The following is a 26,222-nucleotide window of genomic DNA, read 5'->3' on the forward strand; positions in this document are numbered from 1 at the left end:
GAGGTTACAGAGCTACCTACCTGTGTCATCACCTGTTGGTTTCCTTCCAAATGCCTGACGGGGCAAAGGAGTAAGGACAAACGAGGCTTTTATGACAGGGAGGGTGTCGAGATTGGTGGTGGTGGGGTCACATCTGGTGGGCAGGGGGTAACAACTACCCCCCCAAACAGTGGTGGGTGTATGGAACGAGCTGCCAGAGGAGGGAATTGTGGCAGGGACTATCACAATGTTCATCATTTTCGTTCTTTCTCTCTCCCTCCCTCCCTCACTCTCTGTCTCTCTCCCCCTCCCCCTCTGTCCCTCTCTCCTGTCCCCACCCTCTCCCTACATCAGACTTGAGTGGCAGTGTGGCATCACTGGGTGATGGGCCACGCACTGTACATAACCTTCGGCTCTTGGGGGGGGTCCCGTGTCCCAGTGATGAGAGATATGGGTCACAGTTTGGTCACGGGTGCCCCTGGGGAGTATTAACGTTGGTGAGTGAGGAGAGTTAGTGTAGAATAAAGAACCAGTATTTCAGACAAACTCTGCGTCCACTACAGCAGCATCTTATTCTGTGTTGAGTGGAACTTTTGGCCTTGTCTATTGAACACATGGAGAGAATACTCAATCGATACGACCAACCAGCTGGGTACAATACAGTGCCTGATGTAGATTCACAAACAACCACATCTAGTCGCTTGCTGCTTCAGGAGTTTGTGAAACATGAGTCACAGAGTCACAGTGTATGGACACAGGCCCTTCAGCCCACCAGGCCCGTGCCAGCCCCATCAATGCTAGTCCCATTGTCCTTGCCTGGTCCATATTCCTCCAAACCTTCCACTCCATAGACCTGTCCAAAAAGGACACAGTGCTGGAGTAACTCAGCGGGTCAGGCAGCATCTGTGGAGAACATGGATAGGTGACGTTTCACAGAGTGCTGGAGTAACTCAGCGGGTCAGGCAGCATCTGTGGAGAACATGGATAGGTGACGTTTCACAGAGTGCTGGAGTAACTCAGCGGGTCAGGCAGCATCTGTGGAGAACATGGATAGGTGACGTTTCACAGAGTGCTGGAGTAACTCAGCAGGTCAGGCAGCATCTGTGGAGATCATGGATAGGTGACGTTTCACAGAGTGCTGGAGTAACTCAGTGGGTCAGGCAGCATCTGTGGAGAACATGGATAGGTGACGTTTCACAGAGTGCTGGAGTAACTCAGCGGGTCAGGCAGCATCTGTGGAGAACATGGATAGGTGACGTTTCACAGAGTGCTGGAGTAACTCAGCGGGTCAGGCAGCATCTGTGGAGAACATGGATAGGTGATGTTTCACAGAGTGCTGGAGTAACTGAGTGAGTCAGGCAGCATCTGTGGAGAACATGGATAGGTGACGTTTCACAGAGTGCTGGAGTAACTAAGTGAGTCAGGCAGCATCTGTGGAGAACATGGATAGGTGACGTTTCACAGAGTGCTGGAGTAAACTACACTTCCCCGTGCCCTCCCCTCTCTCTGTCTCCTCTGCAACAAACCTTTGCCAAATCTGTGCTTTGAAGAAAAGTACTTTGTTTTAAACTTGTTAAGACCAACATCCTCCTATTAAATATTTTATTGCAGTTGGGGCCACAGTTCGATGTAATAAAGCCTGTTGGAGGTTCAGCGGAAAGTGTTTTTCTTAGACCAGAGTCCAAATCAGGAACGTGATATTGTGGAATGGTGATGGGAGTGCTAGTGTACACAATATCTGTCATCTCTGGCCTTGGTCCACCTACCTGCCAATCAACTCCCCCCAACCGCCCATTTGTATCGACCTATCACTTAGAGAAACAGCGCTGAAACAGACCCTTAGGCCCACCGAGCCCACACCGTCCAGCGATCCCTGCACACTAACACTATCCTACACACACTAGGGATAACTTACATTTATACCGAAGCCAATTAACCTACAAACCTGTTCATCTTTGGAGTGTTGGAGGAAACTGGAGCACCCGGAGAAAACCCACGCAGGTCACGGGGAGAACGTGCAAACTCCGTACAGACAGCACCCGTATCCGGGATCGAACCCGGGTCTCTGGCACTGTGAGGCAGCAGCTCTACCCGCTGCACCACCGTGCCGTCCTTGTAGAAACAAAGAACTGCAGATGCTGATTTATACCAAGATAGACACAGAGTGCTGGAGTAACTCAGCGGGGTCAGGCAGCACCTGTGGAGAACATGGATAGGTGACGTTTCACAGAGTGCTGGAGTAACTCAGCGGGTCACGCAGCATCTGTGGAGAACATGGATAGGTGACGTTTCACAGAGTGCTGGAGTAACTGAGTGAATCAGGCAGCATCTGTGGAGAACATGGATAGGTGGGCAGGACCCTTCTTCATTCTGATCCAGGTCGTGATGAGATCAGGTAGAGGTGAGATCAGGTGTGGACTCAGTGACCATTTTACTGCATGCTTGGTGTGAGGATAAGGTGGAGAGGTGCACGTTGTGGTTTAGTTGGTAACAGAGGACACAGATGACTGCAGAGAAGACTAAAGTGTACAGATAACAGCCTAGCATGCTTGACCTCCCCAGCGCCCTCAATAAGGCTCTTTCCCAGGAGCGGGGCAGTGTGGGAGCGGCGACTGCCATTGCTGGCGCCATCACGACCCTGGACAGCCCAGGCCAGTGCGGGCGGCAATAACGGGAGAAACTGCAGCAAACACTCCGTACTTTGCTCACCCGTAAACACACTTGCAGACTGCTCGCCATCAATCCGTCTCCTTCCATTTCTCACCCAAATTCGCAAGTGGGGGTTGATTGGCGCTGGTTTTTCATATGGTTCATGGTGTCCACTGTTCAAAGTGACCTCTGTCCAATAGAGACTCACAGCACGATGGGATAGTGAGCATCGGATGCGAGCCGGACCGATAAACCTATCACTTCAATAAACTGAGAAAATGTAGAGCCGATGCCTCACAGTGCCAGAGACCCTGTTTCTATCCTGACCAAAGGTGCTGTCTGCGTGGAGTTTGCACGTTCTCCCCATGACCTGCATGGGTTTTAGAAACAGAGAAACATGGAAAATAGGTGCCGGAGGAGGCCATTTGGTCCTTCCAGCCAACACTGCCATTTTTTGGCTGATCAATGTCATTCCTCAAATTTGGAGACCAAAATTGCATACTCCAGGTGTGGTCTCACCACGGCCCTGTACAACTGCAGAAGGACCTCTTTGCTCCAAAACTCAACTCCTCTTGTGATGAAGGCCAACATGGCATTAGCTTTCTTCACTGCCTGCTGTACATGCATGCTTACTTTCATTGACTGATGAACAAGGACCCCCAGATCCCGTTGTACTTCCCCTTTTCCCAACTTGACACCATTCACATAATAATCTAACTTTGTGGCATCCTCTAGTGGTGAGCCACTTGCAGTACTAAACCTGACCCTGGAGTATGGAGTCGAGTGTGTTGGTGACTTGGGATGCAGGTCACTGGGTTCCCCTGGCAGTATTTAAGGTCGGGACAAACTTTGTATCCCGCCTCATTCCTGGCTGGACATCTTTGAGTCCCGCCACACACCCCTGTTCTTGCCACCAAAGTGGATAACCTCACATTTATCTACATTAAACTGCATCTGCCATGCATCTGCCCACACACCCAACCTGTCCAAGTCACCCTGCATCCTCATAGCATTCTCCTCACAGTTCACACCAGAGACCCTATAGCGGAGCAAGATAGACCACCCGACGAAAAAGATGTAGTACGGTCATGGGCAGATTCATGGGTAATTTTCGGCCCCATTTCCGTAACCGGCTTCCGTCTCGGCACCAAAGATCCCGTAGGATACTAGTGCGGAGACGGAAGTCAGTTACGGAAACATCCTGGTAAAAATAAAAGTTATTTTGGAAAAATCTTCTCCTCATTTTCAGAATTTTAATTTATTAACACAAACTGTTCCCCCACAACGTTGATTACACTGTGAGTCGGGTCGGGTCGGGTTACGGAAATGGATGAAAAAAAGGGCCCACGTTCCGCTCCGTTGCGTACTACACGTCAGCCCATTGCATTAAGCAGGAGTGGTCTATCTTGCTCCGCTATAGGATCTTTGGTTCACACTGCCACTCAGCTTTGTGTCATCTGCAAATTTGCTAATGTTACTTTGAATCCCTTCATCAAAATATTGTAAATAGTGCGGTCCCAGCACCGAGCCTTGTGGTACCCCACTAGTCACTGCCTGCCATTCTGAAAGGGACCCGTTAATCCCTACTCTTAGTTTCCTGACTGCCAACCAATTTTCTATCCATGTCAGCACTCTACCCCCAATACCATGTGCCCTAATTTTGCCCACTAATCCCCTATGTGGGACCTTATCAAATGCTTTCTGAAAGTCCAGGTACACTAAATCCACTGACTCTCCCTTGTCCATTTTCCTAGTTACATCCTCAAAAAATTCCAGAAGATAAGTCAAGCATGATTTCCCCTTCGTAAATCCATGCTGACTCGGACCAATCCTGTTACTGCTATCCAAATGTGCGGCTATTTCATCTTTTATAATTGACTCCAGCAACTTCCCCACCACCGATGTCAGGCTAACTGGTCTATAATTCCCTGTTTTCTCTCTCCCACCTTTCTTAAAAAGTGGGATAACATTAGCTACCCTCCAATCCACAGGAACTGATCCCGAATCTATAAAACATTGGAAAATTATCACCAATGCGTCCACGATTTCTAGAGCCACCTCCTTAAGTACCCTGGGATGCAGACCATCAGGCCCTGGGGATTTATCAGCCTTCAGTCCCATCAGTCTATCCAACACCATTTCCTGCCTAATGTGGATTTCCTTCAGTTCCTCCGTCACCCTAGATCCTCTGGCCACTAGTACATCAGGGAAATTGTTTGTGTCCTCCTTAGTGAAGACAGATCCAAAGTACCTGTTCAACTCGTCTGCCATTTCCTTGTTCCCCATAATAAATTCACCTGTTTCAGTCTTCAAGGATCCACCGAGTCCGCTCCGACCAGCGATCCCCGCACATTAACCCTATCCTACACACACAAGGGACAAATTACAACTTACAGAAGCCAATTAATCTACAAACCTGCACGTCTTTGGAGTGTGGGACGAAACCGAAGATCTCGGAGAAAACCCACGCAGGTTACGGGGAGAACGTGCAAACTCTGTACAGACAGCACCCGTGGTCAGGATGGAACCTGGGTCTCTGGTACTGTGAAGCAGCAGCTCTACCCGCTGCACCACCGTGCCAACTCGACACAATGGCATACGATTGGAACACAATAGTAGATTCACGGCTCACTTTCAATCACTGTCTTTGTTCAATTCAGTTTTTGATCCATTTTCTCCTTGACCTTTATGTCCATGACATTACTGCTTGGTAGATTGGCACTAACACAGAAAACCTCCTCCTGGCCCCTGTCCACAGGTGTTAGACAACTCTAGTCCATGCAAGTGTGAGGTGTTGTCATTTGGGAGACCCAGTATAAAGGAGAAATTATCATTCAAGTTCAAGTTCAAGTGAGTTTATTGTCATGTGTCCCTGTATAGGACAATGAAATTCTTGCTTTGCTTCAGCACACCAGAACATAGTAGGCATTGACTACAAAAACAGATCAGTGTGTCCATATACCATAATATAAATATATACACACATGAATAAATAAACTGATAAAGTACAAATAACAGATAATGGGTTATTAATGTTCATAGTTTTGTCCGAGCCAGGTTTAATAGCCTGATGGTAGCAGGGAGATGAGTGTGTGGCCAGGATGGTGTGGGTCTTTGATGATACTGCCAGCCTTTTTGAGGCAGCGACTGCGATAAATCCCTTCGATGGAAGGAAGGTCAGAGCCGATGATGGACTGGGCAGTGTTTACTACTCTTTGTAGTCTTTTCCTCTCCAGGGCGCTCAAGTTGCCGAACCAAGCCATGATGCAACCGGTCAGCATGCTCTCTACTGTGTACCTGTAGAAGTTAGAGAGAGTCCTCCTTGACAAACCGACTCTCCGTAATCTTCTCAGGAAGTAGAGGCGCTTTAATTTTGTGTCAACTTTAATTATACAATTAAAGTTGGCACAAACATTGTGAGCCGAAGGGCAAGACCCTTAACAGCAAAGGGATGTTGTGGTCCAGGTCCACAACACCCTGAAAGTGGCAACACAAGTAGACAGAGCGGTAAAGAAGGCGAACGTTACGCTTGCCTTAATCGGTCGGGGCGTCGAGTACAAGAGTCAGGAAGTTACGATGCAGCTTTACAGGACTTTGTTCAGGCTGCCTTTGGAGTATTGCATGCAGTCCTGGTCGCCCCCATTACAGGATGTGGAGGCTTTAGAGACGGTGCAGAGGAGGTTTACCAGAATGCTGAATGGATTACAGGGTTTCAGCTACAGGGAGATTGGATTGTTTTCTCTGCAACGTTGGAGGTTGAGGGGAGACCTGATAGGTGTATAAAATGATGAGAGGTGTAGATAGGGTAGACACTCAGAACCTTTGTCCCCAATGTGGAGATGTCCAAGACTAGAGGGCACAGCTATAAGGTGAGAGGGGGAAAGTTTAATGGGGACATTTTTTTACACAGAGGGTGGTGGGGGCCTGGAGCGTGCTGCCAGGGGTGGTGGTGGAGGCTGATACGATAGTCGCGTTTCAGAGGCTTTTAGACAGGCACATGGATATGCAGGGAATGGAGGGATACAGATCACGGGCAGGTAGGCAGGCAGGTGAGAGTTTGTCATGGCATCATGAACATGACCAAGTTAAGCTGATCTCCACCTGTACCTGATCCATATCCCCTCATGTGCCGATCCAAAAGCCTCTTAGATGCCACTATTGTACAGGATCTGCCTCCACCACCAAGTTCTGACAGTCTACCCCATCATCATTATATTTACAACATTATTTACCTAAAAGGGGAGAATCCAATGTCTAGACGGCTGGGTTGTAAGCTACCCAAGTTACAGGTACATAGCTTGCTCAAATGGTGGCACAGGTAGACACGGGTAGTCACAGGTAGACACAGGTAGGCACAGGTAGACACGGGTAGTCACGGGTAGGCACAGGTAGTCACAGGTAGGCACAGGTTGACACAAGTAGACATGGGTAGGCACAGGTAGACACAGGTAGGCACGGGTAGGCACAGGTAGACACAGGTAGACACAGACACACACAGGTAGTCACAGGTAGACACATGTAGGCACAGGTAGACACATGTAGACACGGGTAGTCACGGGTAGTCACATGTAGTCACAGGTAGACACAGGTAGGAACAGGTAGGCACAGGCAGTCACAGGTAGACACAGGTAGTCACAAGTAGACACGGGTAGGCACAGGTAGGCACAGATGGACATGCGTGGACACAGGTAGACATGCGTGGACACAGGTAGACACGGGTAGACACAGATGGACACGGGTAGACACAGGTAGACACAGGAACAAAATGCTGGAGTAACTCAGTGGGTGAGGCAGCATCTCTGGAGAGAAGGAATGGGCGACGTTTCGGGTCGAGACCCTTCTTCAGACTGATGTCAGGGGAGGGGGTGGGACAAAGATAGAATGTAGTCGGGGACAGTCAGACTAGTGGGAGAACTGGGAAGGGGAAGGGGATGGAGAGGGGAGAAAGCAAGAGCTATCTGAAGATAGAGAAGTCAATGTTCATAACGCTGGGGTGTAAACTACCCAAGTGAAATATGAGGTGCTGTTCCTCCAACTTGCGCTGGGCCTCACACTGACAATGGAGGAGGCCCAGGACAGAAAGGTCAGATTGGGAATGGGAGGGGGAGTTGAAGTGCTGGGCCACCGGGAGATCAGGTTGGTTAAGACGGACTGAGCAGAGGTGATGGGCAAAGCGATCGCCAAGCCTGCGCTTGGTCTCGCCAATGTAGAGAAGTTCAAGTGACATTTATTGTCACATACACCAATTGGTGCAGTGATACATGCAGCCACACACAATACATGATCGAGTTTAACATGAACACCCCCCACAGTGGAATCAACCTTTCCCACTGTGAGGGAAGGCAATGAAGTCCAGCCATCTTCCTCGTTGTTCACCCGTGGTCGGGGCCTTGAGCCTTCCGCAGTCGCTGCCAAGGAAGGCCCCTTGTACAAGCTCTCTGGCCAGGATGATCGGATCTCCGACGTCGGAACGGAAGAACACACTTAGCGGCTTGGAGTTTCCGAATCGGCCACTTCCTACCGGAGACCACGGCTCCTGAAGTTGACACCTGGAACAGCGGATGCAGTAGATGAGGTTGGAGGAGGTGCAGCTACTTCCCCACAGCCATCAGGCTATTAAACCTGGCTCGGGCAAAACTCTGATTATTAATAGCCCATTATCTGTAATTTGCAGGTACACAAAAATGCTGGAGAAACTCAGCGGGTGCAGCAGCATCTATGGAGCGAAGGAAATAGGCAACGTTTCGGGCTGAAACCCTTCTTCAGACTGATGGGGGTGGCGGGGAGAAGAAAGGAAAAAGGAGGTTTATTTGCACTTTATCAGTTTATTTATTCATGTGTGTATATATTTATATTATGGTATATGGACACACTGATCTGTTTTGTAGTCAATGCCTACTATGTTCTGTGTGCTGAAGCAAAGCAAGAATTTCATTGTCCTATACAGGGACACATGACAATAAACTCACTTGAACTTGAACTTGGACCTCTGCCTCACCTGGAAAGACTGTGTGAGTCCTTGGATGGAGTCGAGGGGGGAGGTAAAGGGACAGGTGTTGCATCTTCTGCGGTTGTAGGGGAAAGTACCTGGGGAGGGGGTGGTTTGGGTGGGAAGGGGCGAGTTGAACAAACACCTCCGCTCAGTCTGTCTCCCGGTGGCTCAACACTTCAACTCTGAAGTAGTTCCTTGTGTCTGCAGTTGCTTGTGTGGAGCCTGGAGGTTAATGAATGCTTGTGTTGTGTTTCTGCAGCTGAACCGTGCCTGGATGACACAGAGCAGCGTGAAGCATATGGAGAAATCTCAGACGGACAGAGTTATTGATGAAACACCTGGAATCCTGTTCTATAGTCATGAGAACCCCAGATACTGTATGTCCTCGACAACACACAACAATGGTAGATCATTCAACCTACACATCCAAGAATTGGCCACACATCTGTGCATCCTGTTACCTATTCTTTCCAACTTTTCATTCCCTCCAAGTCCGAGAACAACATTCTCCTTTCTTTCTTTCTACGTCTAGAAGTCAAAATTAACTCAATTAGGTTGAGTGGTGCAGCGGGTAGAGCTGCTGCCTCACGGCGCCAGAGACCCGGGTTCCATCCTGACTACGTGGCTGTCGGTACGGAGTTGGGTCCCATGTTCACACGGGAGGGCTGGTCCCCCAACGCAATATTTCACCTCTCCACCAATTCCACCTCCCCACCAATTACTTCAACTCAAACAGTGAATTTTCACTTCAAACCAACCATATTTTCATCTTCAAACCGCATTAAGGGCACTCACAGTTGAGTAGACATGTGTTCAGTGTTATTCAGAGCTCAGAGAGACGTGACCCTCTGGCTTTCTCCATCTTGCAGGGGCAGCAGAGTGGCAAATTAAAAAAAAAACATTAATATCTCTCTGATTTTTCATCGATGGGAAAAATCCTCCGGTCCCGGAAGGCGGAGGGGGGCTCTGAGGGAGGTGGCCAAAAATGACGGCCGTAGGTGGCGGTGTTCTCTCGGAAATCGCAGCACAGTGAGCCAAAAGCGGTCAAGATCAGACTTTTAGTAATATAGATAGGTTTACAAGCAGCAAAGTTCAAAGTATTTAGTTTTAGTTTCAGACATATTGAAGATTGACACAAAATGCTGGAGTAAGTCAGTGGGGACAGGCAGCATCTCTGGAGAGAAGGAATGGGTGACGTTTCGGGCCGAGACCCTTCTTCAGACAAACATAAGCACAATCCTAGTTGAGTACAAGATGCAGCACAGAACGCCACAGGAGGTCCTTCTTCCCCGAGGTTATCAAACTGTACAACTCCTCCCCCTTCTGTCGTGGGGTAGACTGAGACTGACTGCCCCCCTCAATCTATGCACACCCCCAATCTTTTCCATTCATCACTTTCATCTCACCTTTCATATATTTTGACATCTACTGGGACTATCTACTGCAATATTGGTCCGAATATGAGGAAGGACATTCTTGCTATTGAGGGAGTGCAGCGTAGGTTCGCCAGGTTAATTCCCGGGCTGGCGGGACCGACATATGATGAAAGAATGGGTCGACTGGGCTTGCATTCACTGGAATTTAGAAGGATGAGAGGCAATCTTATAGAAACATATAAGATTATTAAGGGATTGGACACGCTAGATGCAAGAAAAATGTTCCCGATGTTGGGGGAGTCCTGAACCAGGGTTCACAGTTTCAGAATAAGAGGTTGGCCATTTAGGGCTGAGATGAGGAAAATCATTTTCACCCAGAGAGTTGTGAATCTGTGGAATTCTCTGCCACAGAAGGCAGTGGAGGCCAATTCACTGGATGTTTTCAAGAGAGAGTTAGATTTAGTTCTTAGGGCTAACGGAATCAAGGGATATGGGGAGAAAGCAGGAACGGGGTACTGACTGCGGATGATCAGCCATGATCATATTGAATGGCAGTGCTGGCTCAAAGGGCCGAATGGCCTACTCCTGTACCTATGTTTCTGTGTTTATTGAGGAGGTTGACAAGGAAGAGTGTGCTCTTTGTCTTTGCTCCAGAACTAAGCGCTGCATTTCAGACATTGAAACAGATTTGGTTGCGTGGCCATACGTTGGGATACTAAGGTGCATGGGCTGCAGACCAGGTTATGGCAGATGCCAGTCAGCTGGGGCTAGTAGCTGTGCTTGGACAGACCAGTCTGAGGAAGGGTCTTGACCCAAAACGTCACCCATTCCTTCTCTCCAGGATGAGTTACTCCAGCAACTTGTGTCTATCTTGTAACCAGCATCTGCAGGTCCTTCCTTCACATCAAGTCTACTCCACCATTTGATCATGGTCGATCTATCTTTCCCTCTCAACCCTATTCCCCTGCCTTTTCCCAGCAACCTTTGACACCCGTACCAAATAAGAACCAACCAATCTCCTTCCTACACACTAGTACAGAAACATAGAAAATAGGTGCAGGAGTAGGCCATTCGGCCCTTCGAGCCTGCACCACCATTCAATATGATCATAGCTGATCATCCAATGCAGTATCCCATCCCTGCCTTCTCTCCATACCCCCTGATCCCTTTAGCCACAAGGGCCACATCTAACTCCCTCTTAAATATAGCCAATGAACTGTGGCCTCAACTACCTTCTGTGGCAGAGAATTCCACCGATTCACCACTCTCTGTGTAAAAAATGATTTTCTCATTTCGGTCCTAAAAGGCTTCCCTCTTATCCTTAAACTGTGACCCCTTGTTCTGGACTTCCCCAACATCGGGAACAATCTTTCTGCATCTAGCCTGTCCAACCCATTAAGAATTTTGTAAGTTTCTATAAGATCCCCCCCCTCAATCTTCTAAATTCTAGCGAGTTCAAGCCGAGTCTATCCAGTCTTTCTTCATATGAAAGTCCTGACATCCCAGGAATCAGAAGCATGCGGGGTAATCGCGAGTCATCGCCGATGTAAGCTGCTGATTGATGGAGGTAGAAAGGAGATAGTCCCAGCCCAGACAGACAAGGATTGGGCATGTGAACACCTTCATGCTCACCTGTATGGCATCGAGGGGGAGGACGGAGGGGGCGGACAGCGTTGGGCGGGGTGGAGAGGAGAAGAGAGGGGAGGGGAGCGCGGCTGCCGACAGCGGCGAACAGGCAACGCCGGCAATGAGGTGGGTGCTGAATCTCCCCGGCAGCTCAGACAGGGGGGGGGGGGGGGGGGGGGGGGGAGGAGAAAGAGAGAGGGAGGTGGAGGGGGAGGGGGGGGGGGGGGGAGAGAGGGTTGTGGGGAGGAGAAAGAGGGAGGGGGAAGAGGGGGGAAGAGATGAGGACTGGACAATTGGAGATCTAGAATCAAGACTTTGTTGCATCTGAGAACCACAGGCTGGAGTGACGGGGAATTGCAGCAGCAGGTGATGGCAGGTGATAGTCACCTGTACCCGGCACAGTCATATTCGTTGCTTACATACAATACACTGTATGCCCACTGACTGAGTTGCCAAGTGTCCATTAGTGTTATTTCACCTTTCACAAAGTTGCAACTCGTGTGGCAACACAGAGGATAGAGTGGATGTGGAGTTGAGAGGTGAAATATTTAATAAGAACCTGAGGGGAAACGTTTTCCATGGGTGGGTGTATGGAACGAGCTGCCAGAGGAGGTAGTTGAGGCTGGGACTATCAGAACATTTAAGAAACATATAGACAGGTACATGGATTGGACAGGTGTAGAGGGATATGGACCAAACGCAGGCAGGTGGGACTAGTGTAGATGGGATATGTTGGTCAGCATGGGCAAGTTGGGCCGAAGGGCCTGTTTCCACGCTGCCTGTCTATGATTCTAATCAGTTCTGGCTGTGGGGATGTATGTGTGGGAAGGAACTGCAGATGCTGGTTTAAAGCGAAGATAGACACAAAGTGCTGGAGTAACTCAGCGGGAGAAGGGTCTCGACCTGAAACGTCACCCATTCCTTCTCTCCAGAGATGCTGCCCGACCCGCTGAGTTACTCCAGAGGTGGCTGTGAGGACGTTGTTCGTTGAGCGGGAGGAGGTTGCGATATCTAGAGTAATCAGGCACCTTTGGGCACTGCAAGTGCTGGAATCCTGAGTGAAAAGTGCTGGAGGAACTCAGTGGGTCGGGTGGCATCAAAATGAGAGCGACACCTTCTTCAGACGGATGAAGTAGATGAGAGATAGATGGGAGAAATGAACGCACATTAAGAAGGTGAGGAGGCAGGGGTTGGGTGAAGGAAGGAACTGCAGATGCTGGTTTACACCGAAGATAGACACAAAGTGCTGGAGTAACTCAGCGGGACAGGCAGCGTCTATGGAGAGAAGGAATTGGTGATTCAGAAGATGGAATTTAGAAGATTGAGGGGGGATCTTATAGAAACTTACAAAATTCTTAAGGGGTTGGACAGGCTAGATGCAGGAAGATTGTTCCCGATGTTGGGGAAGTCCAGAACAAGGGGTCACAGTTTAAGGATAAGAGGGAAATCTTTTAGGACCGAGATGAGAAAATCATTTTTTACACAGAGAGTGGTGAATCTGTGGAACTCTCTGCCACAGAAGGTAGTTGAGGCCAGTTCATTGGCTATATTTAAGAGGGAGTTAGATGTGGCCCTTGTGGCTAAAGGGATCAGGAGGTATGGAGAGAAGGCAGGTACAGGATACTGCGTTGGATGATCAGCCATGATCATATTGACTGGCGGTGCAGGCTCGAAGGGCCGAATGACCTCTACTCCTGCACCTATTGTCTATGTTTCTATGTGATGTTTCAGGTCGAGACCCTTCTTCAGTATCAGACCTGAAACGTCAGCCATTCCTTCTCTCCAGAAATGCTGCCCGATCCGCTGAGTTACTCCAGCATTTTGTGTCAATCTACACATATATTTGACTCAGATCACTCGCAAATTAAACATAATGCATGCCCCCCCCCCCCCCCCCCCCAGAACCAGAGGCACCAACCCGGACCGGACACCGAACGAGAACGCGTAGATACCACCCCATGCCACGGGACTTGCTCGGACCCAAAGCCCCGGCTGCGGGATCCAAAATGTAGGCAGCTTCAGGGAGACCACGTTGAGTTCGGCCTCGTGGGCCCCTTGGGCGGCAGCAGAAGAATACTTCCCCCCCCAAATATCCCTTCCAGGATTACACTCCTGGGGTTTAGCGGTCACCAGTGTAGCGGGGACTTGCAGGAGTCCAGCCCAACACTAATCGGACACGAGTTGTGTACACAAGGCGATACAGCTCCCCTAATACCTCAAGGTCACCCATAAATACCACCAGATACCAACCCCGTGACTAACCCCTGCCTCCAGAGCCGAGGTTTCCTTGTGCCCGTTGTTGCCTCCAGGTGCAATATTGCCTAAAGTGTACATGAGGTGTGTATGAATTATACACGGATTATAAAAGTACCTGGTCTAAGCTTGACAGAAATTATAAACAAAATTCTGTACAGGAAATGGGAGAATGTAAACCAATATATTTATAATTGATGCTTAGAGGGTGCAGGGTGGAAAGTGTGTTGGGTTGTGTAAACTGAGACGTGGGAATAGCCTCACCAGGCGCTCCTCTCCGCTCCTCTCCGCTCCTCTCCGCTCCTATCCGCTACACTCCGCTCCTCTCCGCTCCTCTCCGCTACACTCCACTCCTCACCGCTGCTCTCCGCTACTCTCCGGTTCGTGTTGTGGACATTAAGTCTCAGATTCTGGAGACATTGGAGCTGCCCAGGAATGTGGACAAACCACTGGTAAATAACAGCACGAGAGACAGGCTTCAGTGAAAATATCTGGAGCCTCAGCAGGAGAGAGGGGGGGGGGGGGGGGGGGGGGGAGAGGGGGCTAGAGGGCAGAGAGGGGAAGGGAAAGAGATTGACAGAGTGGGGGAAAGAACAGAAGAGAGGGAGTGACAGAGAGAGTGGGCATTGAACAGGAGAGAGACAGAAAGTGTGGAGACTAGTGGGAGAGAGACAGGGTGGGGAAGAGAGCGGAAGGGAGGGAAAGCTGGAGAACAGGAGAGAAACTGACTGACAGAGATAAAGAGAGAGAGAGGGGGGAGAGAACAGATGGAGAGAGAACAGGAGGGAGAGAGAGAAGGGGAGAGACAGGCAGAGAGAGAGAGGGAGATGGCGGGAGAGAGACAGAATGAGAGTTTCAGACATGGACAGGTGATGTTTCAGGTTGGGACCCTTCTACTGTCTAATAGAGTAGGTGGGGGTAGTTGAGGCGGGACTATCGCAACGTTTAAGAAACAGTTAGACAGGGACATGGATGGGACTAGTGTAGCTGGGACACGTTGGCCAGTGTGGGCAAGAGGGGCCGAAGGGCCTGTTTCCACACTGTATCACTCTATCACTCACCTTCAGCAAGAAGATGAGAAATTTCTTTAGTCAGAGGGTGGTGAATCTGTGGGATTCGTTGCCACAGACGGCTGTGGAGGCCACAAGTCAGTGGATATATTTAAGGCAGAGATAGATAGATTCTTGATTAATACGGGTGTCAGGGGTTATGGGGAGAAGGCAGGAGAATGAGGTTAGGAGGGAGAGATAGATCAGCCGTGATTGAATGGCGGAGTAGACTCGATGGGCCGAATGGCCTAATTCTGCTCCTATCATGACCTGATGAAATAGGGGACAGACACAAAATGTTGGAGGAACTATGCGGGTCAGACAGCATCTGTGGAGAACATGGATAGGTGACGTTTTGGGTCAAGACCCCTCTTCAGACTGAGAAATTGGGAACAGGGCTGGGAGATGAGGGGTAAGGAGCAGGGGGAGTGAGGGGTGGGAGAAATGTACATACACGAAGAGGGTGAGTGAGGGGAAAGGGCCGGAGTGGAGGCGGGGGTCGGGTGAAGGAAGGAACTGCAGATGCTGGATTACACCGAAGATAGGCACAAAGTGCTGGAGTAACTCAGCGGGACAGGCAGCATCTCTGGAGAGAAGGAATGGGCGAGGTTTCGGGTCGAGACCCTTCTTCAGACCTGAAACGCCACCCATTCCTTCTCTCCGGAGATGCTGCCTGTCCCACTGAGTTCCTCCAGCGTTCTGTGTCTCTCTCAGGCGGGTGTCAGGGATGAGATGGACTCACATCCGCACTTTCTTCCCGCAGGAGGCTGACGACTCACCTGTGCCTTGCATTCCACAAGGCAGAAATAGATAGATTTAAGTGAGTGAGTGACTACGTGAAGAACCCCGCCAGGACGCATGCGTTCCATTATCGTCAAACGTATTGCGGGAGAGAACGTCTCCCTTTAGCGGCAAAATCGAAAAAGCCGACACAGCAGGTAAGGGACTCTGCAATTTTTCCAACTTACCTTGCAGGTAGGAAAATGCAGAGTGACCAGAAGAAGCTGCGGGAAAGCTGGAGGGGGAGAACTGCGGAGTAGCGGGCAGCCGGCAGCAACAGCAGCAGCAACGGCACAAGGATCTTCCGGAGAGGAAACAGCTGTGCCCGACTTCGCTCCCGCACCGGCAAGATTCACTTCTCGGCCGGGCGGGAAGCGAAGCAAAAGCCGTCCCGTATGTCAGACTCAGGCGAATCTGGCTTGGAGCAGTCGCTAGCGGCCAGTGCTGTGAACACCGGGGCCGGTTGAAGCGGCTGGAGGACAGGGAACAACCGCGAGGGACCAGTGACCGTGGGCACCGGGGTCGGTCCCAGCGGTTGGAGTTAACGGGCATTGGAGCAGGTTTGACCGGCTGGAGAACAACCGCGAGGGACCAGTGACCGTGAGCACCGGGGTCGGCGGTTGTTCAAGGAGATCCTCCGTGGCAGACTCCGGGAGATGGAGGCTGCCACAGTGGGCAACTAGTAAGCCCCACAGCGGTACCCCTCGGGGGCTGCACAGTGTCTCTTCCTCATCAGAGGAGAAGACGGAGGATCAGTTGTGGGCAGACCCTGAACGGGCCGCAGAACTACTCACCTCCCAGTGAGTCTGGGGTGAAAGGAAACATGTTGGAACTCCCTGAGGGACGCTCAGGCCAACGGTGTGCGGGCGGCACTGCGCCCGTGAGCACTGCACCGAGCTGGAATTGCAGTTGTAGCGCCGCAGGGAAGTACTGACGGCACAGGGGCCGTGAACACTGCACCGCGCTGGCACTGCAGGACCTACACCTGGGAGAACATACCTCGTTGGAGGGATGCAGGTCCAAGAAGAAAGCCTCTAGTGGGTAAGTCCCGTGGCAGCACCTTTTTACACGGCTGTAGCTCACTTCTATTACTACAGGGAAGTGCTTAGACATAGAAACATAGAAATTATGTGCAGGAGTAGAGGCCATTCGGCCCTTCGAGCCTGCACCGCCATTCAATATGATCATGGCTGATCATCCAACTCAGTATCCCGTACCTGCCTTCTCTCCATACCCTCTGATCCCCTTAGCCACAAGGGCCACATCTAACTCCCTCTTAAATATAGCCAATGAACTGGCCTCGACTACCCTCTGTGGCAGGGAGTTCCAGAGATTCACCACTCTCTGTGTGAAAAAAGTTCTTCTCATCTCGGTTTTAAAGGATTTCCCCCTTATCCTTAAGCTGTGACCCCTTGTCCTGGACTTCCCCAACATCGGGAGCAATCTTCCTGCATCTAGCCTGTCCAACCCCTTAAGAATTTTGTAAGTTTCTATAAGATCCCCTCTCAACCTCCTAAATTCTAGAGAGTATAAACCAAGTCTATCCAGTCTTTCTTCATAAGACAGTCCTGACATCCCAGGAATCAGTCTGGTGAACCTTCTCTGCACACCCTCTATGGCAATAATGTTCATCCTCAGATTTGGAGACCAAAACTGTACTCAATACTCCAGGTGTGGTCTCACCAAGACCCTGTACAACTGCAGTAGAACCTCCCTGCACCTATACTCAAATCCTTTTGCTATGAAAGCTAACATACCATTCGCTTTCTTCACTGCCTGCTGCACCTGCATTCCCACTTTCAATGACTGGTGTACCATGACACCCAGGTCTCGCTGCATCTCCCCTTTTCCTAGTCGGCCACCATTTAGATAATAGTCCGTATTCTAACTGTGAGGTCGGTGTGGGTGAATCCTAACAGTGTTTCCCTGTTCAGGTAAGCGGGAATGTTCAGTCATTGGAAAAGACGAACTGGGAGGATGTTCCTGATGCTGGTGGTGGCCAGCTGTCTGACCTTCGTTGCTAGGTTGGTCTACCTCTCTACAGTCAATGGGTAAGTCTAACCCTGGACTACAACCTCCCTCTGTCACCCTCTCTCCTCTGCCTTGATAGTCATAGCGCCATGCAGCACACACACAGGCCCTTCGGCCCAACCAATCCTTGCTAACCAACATGTCCAATGTCCACTGACTTTAGTTTATTGTCATAGACCCGAAACGTCACCCATTCCTTCTCGCCAGAGATGCTGCCTGACCCGCTGAGTTACTCTAGCACTCTGTGAAACGTCACCTATCCATGTTCTCCACAGATGCTGCCTGACCCGCTGAGTTACTCCAGCACTCTGTGAAACGTCACCTATCCATGTTCTCCACAGATGCTGCCTGACCCGCTAAGTTACTCCAGCACTCTGTGAAACGTCACCTATCCATGTTCTCCACAGATGCTGCCTGACCCGCTAAGTTACTCCAGCACTCTGTGAAACGTCACCTATCCATGTTCTCCACAGATGCTGCCTGACCTGCTGAGTTACTCCAGCTTTTTTTGTCTATCAGGTGAAATATGAGATGCTGTTCCTCCGATCAGACTTGTGTGAAACTGTGCTGTTGGCTGTGACCTGACCTCTGGTTTGTGAACAGGTACAGGTTCTCTCCGGAAGTTCCCTGCACGCCCAGGAAAGACGTGGCATTTATGAAGACCCACAAGACGGCAAGCAGCACTGTGCAGAACCTCCTGTACCGCTACGGAGATGCCAAGAATCTCATCTTCGCTCTGCCCACCCATGCTCAATTTGGCTACCCAAATGTCTTCAGGGCCACCTTTGTTAAAGGCTTTGCAAAGAACCCGGGCAAGGAATACAACATCATCTGTAACCACATGCGCTTCAATCTGCCTGAGGTAGCTCCGTCTCATAAGGGATAGGAGCAGGATGAGGCCAGGAAACTTTTTCACCCAGAGAGTTGTGAATGTGTGGAATTCTCAGTGGAGGCCGATTCACTGGATGTTTTCAAGAGAGAGTTAGATTTAGCTCTTGGGGCTAACGGAATCAAGGGATATGGGGAGAAAGCAGGAACGGGGAACTGATTGTGGATGATCAGCCATGATCATATTGAATGGCGGTGCTGGCTGGAAGGGCCGAATGGCCGACTACAGTATGTAGTTCTTCAGTCTGAAGAGGTCTCGACCAGAAATGCCACCCACTCTCCTCCAGAGATTCTGCCTGTCCCGCTGAGTTCTTCCAGCATTTTGTGTCTCTCTTCAGAGTAAACCAGCAGCTACAGCTCCTTCCTGAATATTCTCCCCATTCCGCACCTGTTCATATGCCTATCTAAATGCCTCTTGAATGTCACCGCCACCTCTGGGTTTACATTCCGTATTTGTACCGCTACCACTTCTTCTAGCAGTTCTTCCACACATCTATATTAATTGTAATTGTACCTGTAATTAATTTATTAGCCAAGTATGTAAGAACATACGGAATAAAAGCAACAAGACACACAACGACATAAAAGTTAACATAAACATCCACCACAGCGGATTCCCCACATTCCCCACTGTGATGGAAGGCAATAAAGTCTTATCTTCTCCCTCCTTTTCTCCCACAGTCGGGGCCGTCGAACCGCCCACAGTCGGGGCAGTCGGTTGGAGCTTCTGATGTCAATCCCCAGCTAGAGGCCACCAGCTCCACGATGTTCGGCCGCAGTGCGGACGGAGATACGATACCGAAAAGTCGCATCAACGCCCAGGAAAGAGATTAAAGAAGTTTCCCCACCCCCCACACACGAAAACACACATTAAACGACAGACTAAGAACACTAAAACAAGTGAAGGATGGGACAGACCATCGGTAGAAATCTTGTCCTTCACATCCCCTTTAAAATCCCCCTCTCACCTTAAACCGAGATCCTATTTGCCCTGTTTTAGCCTCTCTGGGAGGAAGAACCACCTCATCACAAGTTCACAAGTTATGGGAGTAGAATTGGGCCATTCGGCCCATCGAGTCTACTCCGCCATTCAATCATGGCTCATCTCTGCCTCCTAATCCCATTTTCCTGCCTTCTCCCCGTAACCCTTGACACACGTACTAATAGATAAATTGTCCAACTCTGACTTAAAAATATCCACTGACTTGGCCTCCATAGCCTCCTGTGGCAATGAGTTCCACAGATTCACCATCCTCTGACTAAAGATGTTCCTCCTTATCTCCTTGCTAAATGAGAGCCCTTTAATTCTGAGGCTGTGACCTCTGGTCCTAGACTCTCCCACATCCACTCTATCGATACCTTTCATTATTCTGTAAGTTTAATGATGCCCCTCCACATCGTTGTTAGTTTGGCGTCATGGTCGTGGGGACAACCCATGGTCGGTGGGGTCACGTTCATGGGGACAACATTAACTGTTGCCTAGTCTTCTGGTTTTTCACCTCGAATGCAAAATTCTACCCCAGAGCCCCGACAATCTCTTCCCTTGCCTCTCTTAACATCCTGGGACAGATCCATCCCAAAACCACCAAACCACTGCACTCTCTCAATAGTTTATAGGATATTCTCCCTTATTATAAGCTGACAGAAAAACTGCAGAACCAGCTGCAGAACCAAAGAAAAGAGTCGCAATTCTTGGTATCGGAATCATCAGGAACATGCTCCACACTTCTGGAACTACAGATCTTCTTCAGGTCTACAGGTCTTCCTCGGTTCTACAGGTCTTCCTCAATTCTACAGTTCTTCCTCAGTTCTAAAGGTCTTCCTCCGTTCAGGAGGTCTTCCTCGGATCTAGAGATCTTCCTCGGTTTTACAGTTCTTCCTCAAGTATAGAGGTCTTCCTCAGATCTAGAGGTCTTCCTAGGTCTTCCTCAATTCTACAGTTCTAGGGGTCTTCCTCGGTTCTAGAGAACGTCCTGAACACTAGAGGTCTTCCACAGATCTAGAGGTCTTCCTCAGTTCTACAGTTCTTCCTCAATTCTACAGTTCTTCCCCAGTTCTAAAGGTCTTCCTCAAATCTAGAGTCACCACCCCACCGTGCCCTGTCATTACTCTAAATGAAGTTCTGCCTCACAAGGTGACACACAGAAGTGCCGCAGTACAAACGTGGACCATAGCAAGTAGAGGAATGGAACGTACAAGTAATTTCACAACAACAAAGTCTTTGATTTCAAGCCCGGATTAATCACTGCCATTACAATCACCGGGTTGGCATGCATACCTGATCCTCACATGCATACACAATCATTTGGACCCCATTTCCTGGATAGAGGAGCGTTGGATTGGGCTATATATTTGTGGCTTTCACCACGGAGGATGCTCCCTTGGGCCGGGCAGCAGGTCGATGGGCAGCAGGTCAGTGGGCAGCAGGAGGGTGGGCCTTGGCGTCCAGCAGGTCTTTGTAGTGGAGTTCGGGCAGGATCATACGTAGACACCTTTCCCTGGTAGCGGGTGTGAGGTTGGTGTTGAGGTTGTAGCCCTGGATGCGAGCCCGGCCATACTGGAAGGGTATGATGGTCTTGTCCAGAATCTGACTGGGGTCCACAGGCCTCCCTCTCTCTAGGCAGAGGTCCCTCATCTTCTGCCTGGCCTCCTGCAGGAGGACCACCTTCTCGCTCATCCTCTGCCTACCGTACAGGTCCACCTTCTGCCAGAAGGTCCTGTTGAAATGCAGGTAGAGCTTCCAGTCCAATGAATTCCAGGCTCGGATTTGATCAGCTGTCGTCGCGGACAGAGGCACCACTGTGCCGTTGCCCCTGGGGTTAAGCTTGAAGGAAAGCACGTCGTCCAGATCCCAGCAGAGTGCCTCTTGCAACAAGACCATGGACTGGTCAAAGTACTCGGCGATCAGGATGAGGTGGAAGGTGTTGGCGATCTTGCCGATGACAGAGTCCACGTACGCAGGTGTGTCGCCCTCATTGTGATCAAAGCCAAAGTCAAACCACATGCAGTTCCTGGCGTAATGACTGCCGCTGCTGGTGGGCGAGTAGTGGCTCCAGGGATCTTCGAGGAACTGCTCCAGCGACGTCACATTGGAGAAGGCCCTGGCAGTGTCCTTGTAGTAAGCAAAGGAGGATTCCATCCATGTCACTGGGCTGCGGAGGATGGAGAAGTAGAAGGTGTCGTTCGGCATCAACTTCTCCACCTGCAACACAAAGAACATTTCACACCCCCTACCTACAATTAGCCCAAAGGCACAGCAACAGGCCCTTCGGCCCACGGTGTCCCTGCCGACCATCGTACTTGCCTACTGTGTAGGAAGGAACTGCAGCTGTTAGTTTACACTGAAGATAGACACAACATGCTGGAGTAACTCAGGCAGCAGCATCTCTGGGGAGAAGGAATGGGTGGCGTTTTGGATTGAGTCTGACCCGAAACGTCATCCATTCCTTTTCCCCAGAGATGCTGCCTGTCCCACAGTCTTTGTACCATCAGTTCAGTAATCAGCAACTAAACCGACCTCTCACCAACTAGAGAGCAGTCCTGAGCTCCTGTCCACTTTATTGGAGACCCTCAGACTTGATCCTTGATCGGTCTTTGCTGGCTTTACCTTGCACTAAACGTTATTCCCTTATCATGTATCTGTACACTGTGGACGGCTCGATTGTAACCATGTGTTGTCTTTCCACCGACTGGTTAGCAGGCGACAAATGCTTTTGTCTGTACCTCGGTACACGTGGCAATAAACAAAACTGAACTGAATTGAGTTTGTACGTTCTCCCTGTGACCGCGTGGGTTTTCTCCGGGTGCTCCAGTTCCCACCCACACCCCAAAGACGTGCAGGCTTGTTGGTTCTGTAAATTGCCCCAAGTGTGTTGGATGGAACTAGTGTACAGGGTAATTGTGGCCAGCACAGGCTCGATGGGCAGAAGGGCCTGATTCCATGCTGTATCTCTAAACTGGTTTAGTCTTGTTTTAGATAGTTTTGTGTATCATCGCGTGATCCGTGGTACAGTGAAAAGCTTTTTATTTTGTGCTATCCAGTCAGCGGAAAGCCAATACATGATTAACTAAAATGTCAGTAAACTTAAGACAGGCACAAAATGCTGGAGTAACTCAGCGGGATAGGCAGCACATCTGGAGAGAGGGAATGGATGGCATTACGGGTCGAGACACGTCTGAAGGGTCTGTACCCAAAACTTCACCCATTCCTTCTCTCCACAGATGCTGCCTGACCCGCTGAGTTACTCCAGCACTCTGTGAAACATCACCTATCCATGTTCTCCACAGATGCTGCCTGACCCGCTGAGTTACTCCAGCACTCTGTGAAACGACACCTATCCATGTTCTCCACAGGTGCTGCCTGACCCGCTGAGTTACTCCAGCACTCTGTGAAACGTTACCTATCCATGTTCTCCACAGATGCTGCCTGACCCGCTGAGTTACTCCAGCACTCTGTGTCTATCTTCGGTTTAAACCAGCATCTGCCGTTCCTTCCTACACATGTCACAAGGCTTGCGGTTTTCTGGAGTAATGAATCACTGGCTTGCCTTACTTACCTGGGGCTTGTAGAACCGCATGTGGTTACAAATGATGTGGTATTCCTGATTATTCGTGGCGTTGTATGATTTCACTGTTCTTGTATCAAAGAGTTGGGGATAGCCAAACTGGTAGGCCACTGGCAGGGCTAAGGTTAAGTTCCTAGCCTCACCAAAACGGTACATGATGTTAAGCACGGTGCTACTGGCTGTCTTGTGTGTCTTCAGGAAGAACAAGTGCGTCTTGGGTCGGCAGGATTTCTCCAGGGACCGTTCCCTCTGTGACATTGCTAGAGACAACCACGGCTGTGGGAACACATCAGGCCACAGCCTGGACACAAAGAGATGTCATTAACAACATGTGGCAACAACCAGCCCCCAACACAGATCCGTTCCCACTGAAGATGCCAGAGTAACTCAGCGGGTCAGGCAGCATCTGTGGAGAACATGGATAGGTGACGTTTCACAGAGTGCTGGAGTAACTCAGCGGGTCAGGCAGCATCTGTGGAGAACATGGATAGGTGACGTTTCACATAGTGCTGGAGTAACTCAGCGGGTCAGGCAGCATCTGTGGAGAACATGGATAGGTGACGTTTCACAGAGTGCTGGAGTAACTCAGCAGGGGGAAGGCAGGAGAATGGGGTTAGGAGAGAGAGATAGATCAGTCATGATTGAATGGTGAAATAGACTTGATGGGCCGAATGGCTTATTCCTTATGACAATGTATTGATCTGGTTCCTGAAGCTAAGCCCTGCAGCTGAGGGAGGGACTGGAAGGAGATGGTGACAGAGGGCTGGAGCGAGGGTGGGCAGTGGCCATGATGTGCGTAGCATTGATGAGGGTTGGTGGCCTGTTGTTACAGGTGTGTGTGGGGCCAGGTGTGTGGGGGAACCAGGTGTGTGGGGCCAGGTGTGTGTGGGGCCAGGTGTGTGTGGGGCCAGGTATGTGTGGGGCCAGGTGTGTGTGGGGGCAGGTGTGTGTGGGGCCAGGTGTGTGGGGGGCCAGGTGTGTGTGGGGCCAGGTGTGTGTGGGGCCAGGTGTGTGTGGGGCCAGGTGTGTGTGGGGCCAGGTGTGTGTGGGGCCAGGTGTGTGTGGGGGGCCAGGTGTGTGCGGGGCCAGGTGTGTGCGGTGGGCCAGGTGTGTGTGGGGGGCCCGGTGTGTGTGTCGGGGTCAGGTGTGTGTCGGGGTCAGGTGTGTGCTGGGGTCAGGTGTGTGCTGGGGTCAGGTGTGTGCTGGGGTCAGGTGTGTGTTGGGGTCAGGTGTGTGCTGGGGTCAGGTGTGTGCTGGGGTCAGGTGTGTGCTGGGGTCAGGTGTGTGTTGGGTCAGGTGTGTGCTGGGGTCAGGTGTGTGCGGGGCCAGGTGTGTGTGGGGACAGGTGTGTGTGGGGCCAGGTGTGTGTGGGGCCAGGTGTGTGTGGGGCCAGGTGTGCGTGGGGCCAGGTGTGTGTGGGGCCAGGTGTGTGCTGGGGTCAGGTGTGTGCTGGGTCGGGTGTGTGTTGGGGTCAGGTGTGTGCTGGGGTCAGGTGTGTGTTGGGGTCAGGTGTGTGTTGGGGTCAGGTGTGTGTTGGGGTCAGGTGTGTGTTGGGGTCAGGTGTGTGTCGGGGTCAGGTGTGTGTTGGGGTCAGGTGTGTGCTGGGGTCAGGTGTGTGCTGGGGTCAGGTGTGGAGATACTGACCTGAATGTGATCAGGATTATGATACTGATCCACAACATGTGGAATGCAAGGCACAGGTGAGTCGTCAGCCTCCTGCGGGAAGAAAGTGCGGATGTGAGTCCATCTCATCCCTGACACCCGCCTGAGAGAGACACAGAACGCTGGAGGAACTCAGTGGGACAGGCAGCATCTCCGGAGAGAATGAATGGGTGGCGTTTCAGGTCTGAAGAAGGGTCTCGACCCGAAACCTCGCCCATTCCTTCTCTCCAGAGATGCTGCCTGTCCCGCTGAGTTACTCCAGCACTTTGTGTCTATCTTCAGTGTAATCCAGCATCTGCAGTTCCTTCCTTCACCCGACCCCCGCCTCCTCTCCGGCCCTTTCCCCTCACTCACCCTCTTCGTGTATGTACATTTCTCCCACCCCTCACTCCCCACTCCCCCTGCTCCTTACCCCTCATCTCCCAGCCCTGTCCCCAATCTCTCAGTCTGAAGAGGGGTCTTGACCCAAAACGTCACCTATCCATGTTCTCCACAGATGCTGTCTGACCCGCATAGTTCCTCCAACATTTTGTGTCTGTCCCCTATTTCATCAGGTCATGATAGGAGCAGAATTAGGCCATTTGGCCCATCGAGTCTACTCCGCCATTCAATCACGGCTGGTCTATCTCTCCCTCCTAACCACATTCTCCTGCCTTCTCCCCATAACCCCTGACACCTGCATTAATCAATGCTGGTGGGCGAGTAGTGGCTCCAGGGATCTTCGAGGAACTGCTCCAGCGACGTCACATTGGAGAAGGCCCTGGCAATGTCCTTGTAGTAAGCAAAGGAGAATTCCATCCATGTCACTGGGCTGCGGAGGATGGAGAAGTAGAAGGTGTCGTTCGGCATCAACTTCTCCACCTGCAACACAAAGAACATTTCACACCCCCTACCTACAATTAGCCCAAAGGCACAGCAACAGGCCCTTCGGCCCACTGTGTCCCTGCCGACCATCGTACTTGCCTACTGTGTAGGAAGGAACTGCAGCTGCCAATTTACACTGAAGATAGACACAACATGCTGGAGTAACTCAGGCAGCAGCATCTCTGGGGAGAAGGAATGGGTGGCGTTTTGGATTGGGTCTGACCCGAAACGTCATCCATTCCTTTTCCCCAGAGATGCTGCCTGTCCCACAGTCTTTGTACCATCAGTTCAGTAATCAGCAACTAAACCGACCTCTCACCAACTAGAGAGCAGTCCTGAGCTCCTGTCCACTTCATTGGAGACCCTCAGACTTGATCCTTGATCGGTCTTTGCTGGCTTTACCTTGCACTAAACGTTATTCCCTTATCATGTATCTGTACACTGTGGACGGCTCGATTGTAACCATGTGTTGTCTTTCCACTGACTGGTTAGCAGGCGACAAATGCTT

The 26,222-nt window shown here is 50.7% G+C and overlaps 2 protein-coding genes and 1 long non-coding RNA gene across 3 annotated transcripts in view; 1 reads left to right on the forward strand and 2 right to left on the reverse strand.

Annotated features, from left to right (window-relative positions):
• The window catches only part of LOC116968066 (galactose-3-O-sulfotransferase 2-like), a 130,500-nt gene that overhangs the window by 9,769 nt on the left and 94,509 nt on the right, over window positions 1-26,222 (reverse strand). The window lies entirely within an intron of this gene.
• On the forward strand, window positions 11,720-18,503 carry LOC116968071. Its single transcript, XR_004410402.1, has 3 exons — window positions 11,720-11,748; window positions 17,639-17,755; window positions 18,345-18,503. It is a non-coding gene; the product is annotated as an uncharacterized LOC116968071 (long non-coding RNA).
• On the reverse strand, window positions 20,562-23,446 carry LOC116967994 (galactose-3-O-sulfotransferase 4-like). The gene is made up of 3 exons (XM_033014629.1): window positions 23,180-23,446; window positions 21,046-21,825; window positions 20,562-21,011 (listed from the first exon to the last, which is right to left on the reverse strand). Exons 1-3 carry the CDS (start codon window positions 23,444-23,446, stop codon window positions 20,985-20,987), a joined length of 1,074 nt encoding a protein of 357 aa, XP_032870520.1. The 3' UTR covers window positions 20,562-20,984.

Source organism: Amblyraja radiata, chromosome 43, assembly GCF_010909765.2.
Source record: "Amblyraja radiata isolate CabotCenter1 chromosome 43, sAmbRad1.1.pri, whole genome shotgun sequence".
Taxonomy (NCBI): domain Eukaryota; kingdom Metazoa; phylum Chordata; class Chondrichthyes; order Rajiformes; family Rajidae; genus Amblyraja; species Amblyraja radiata.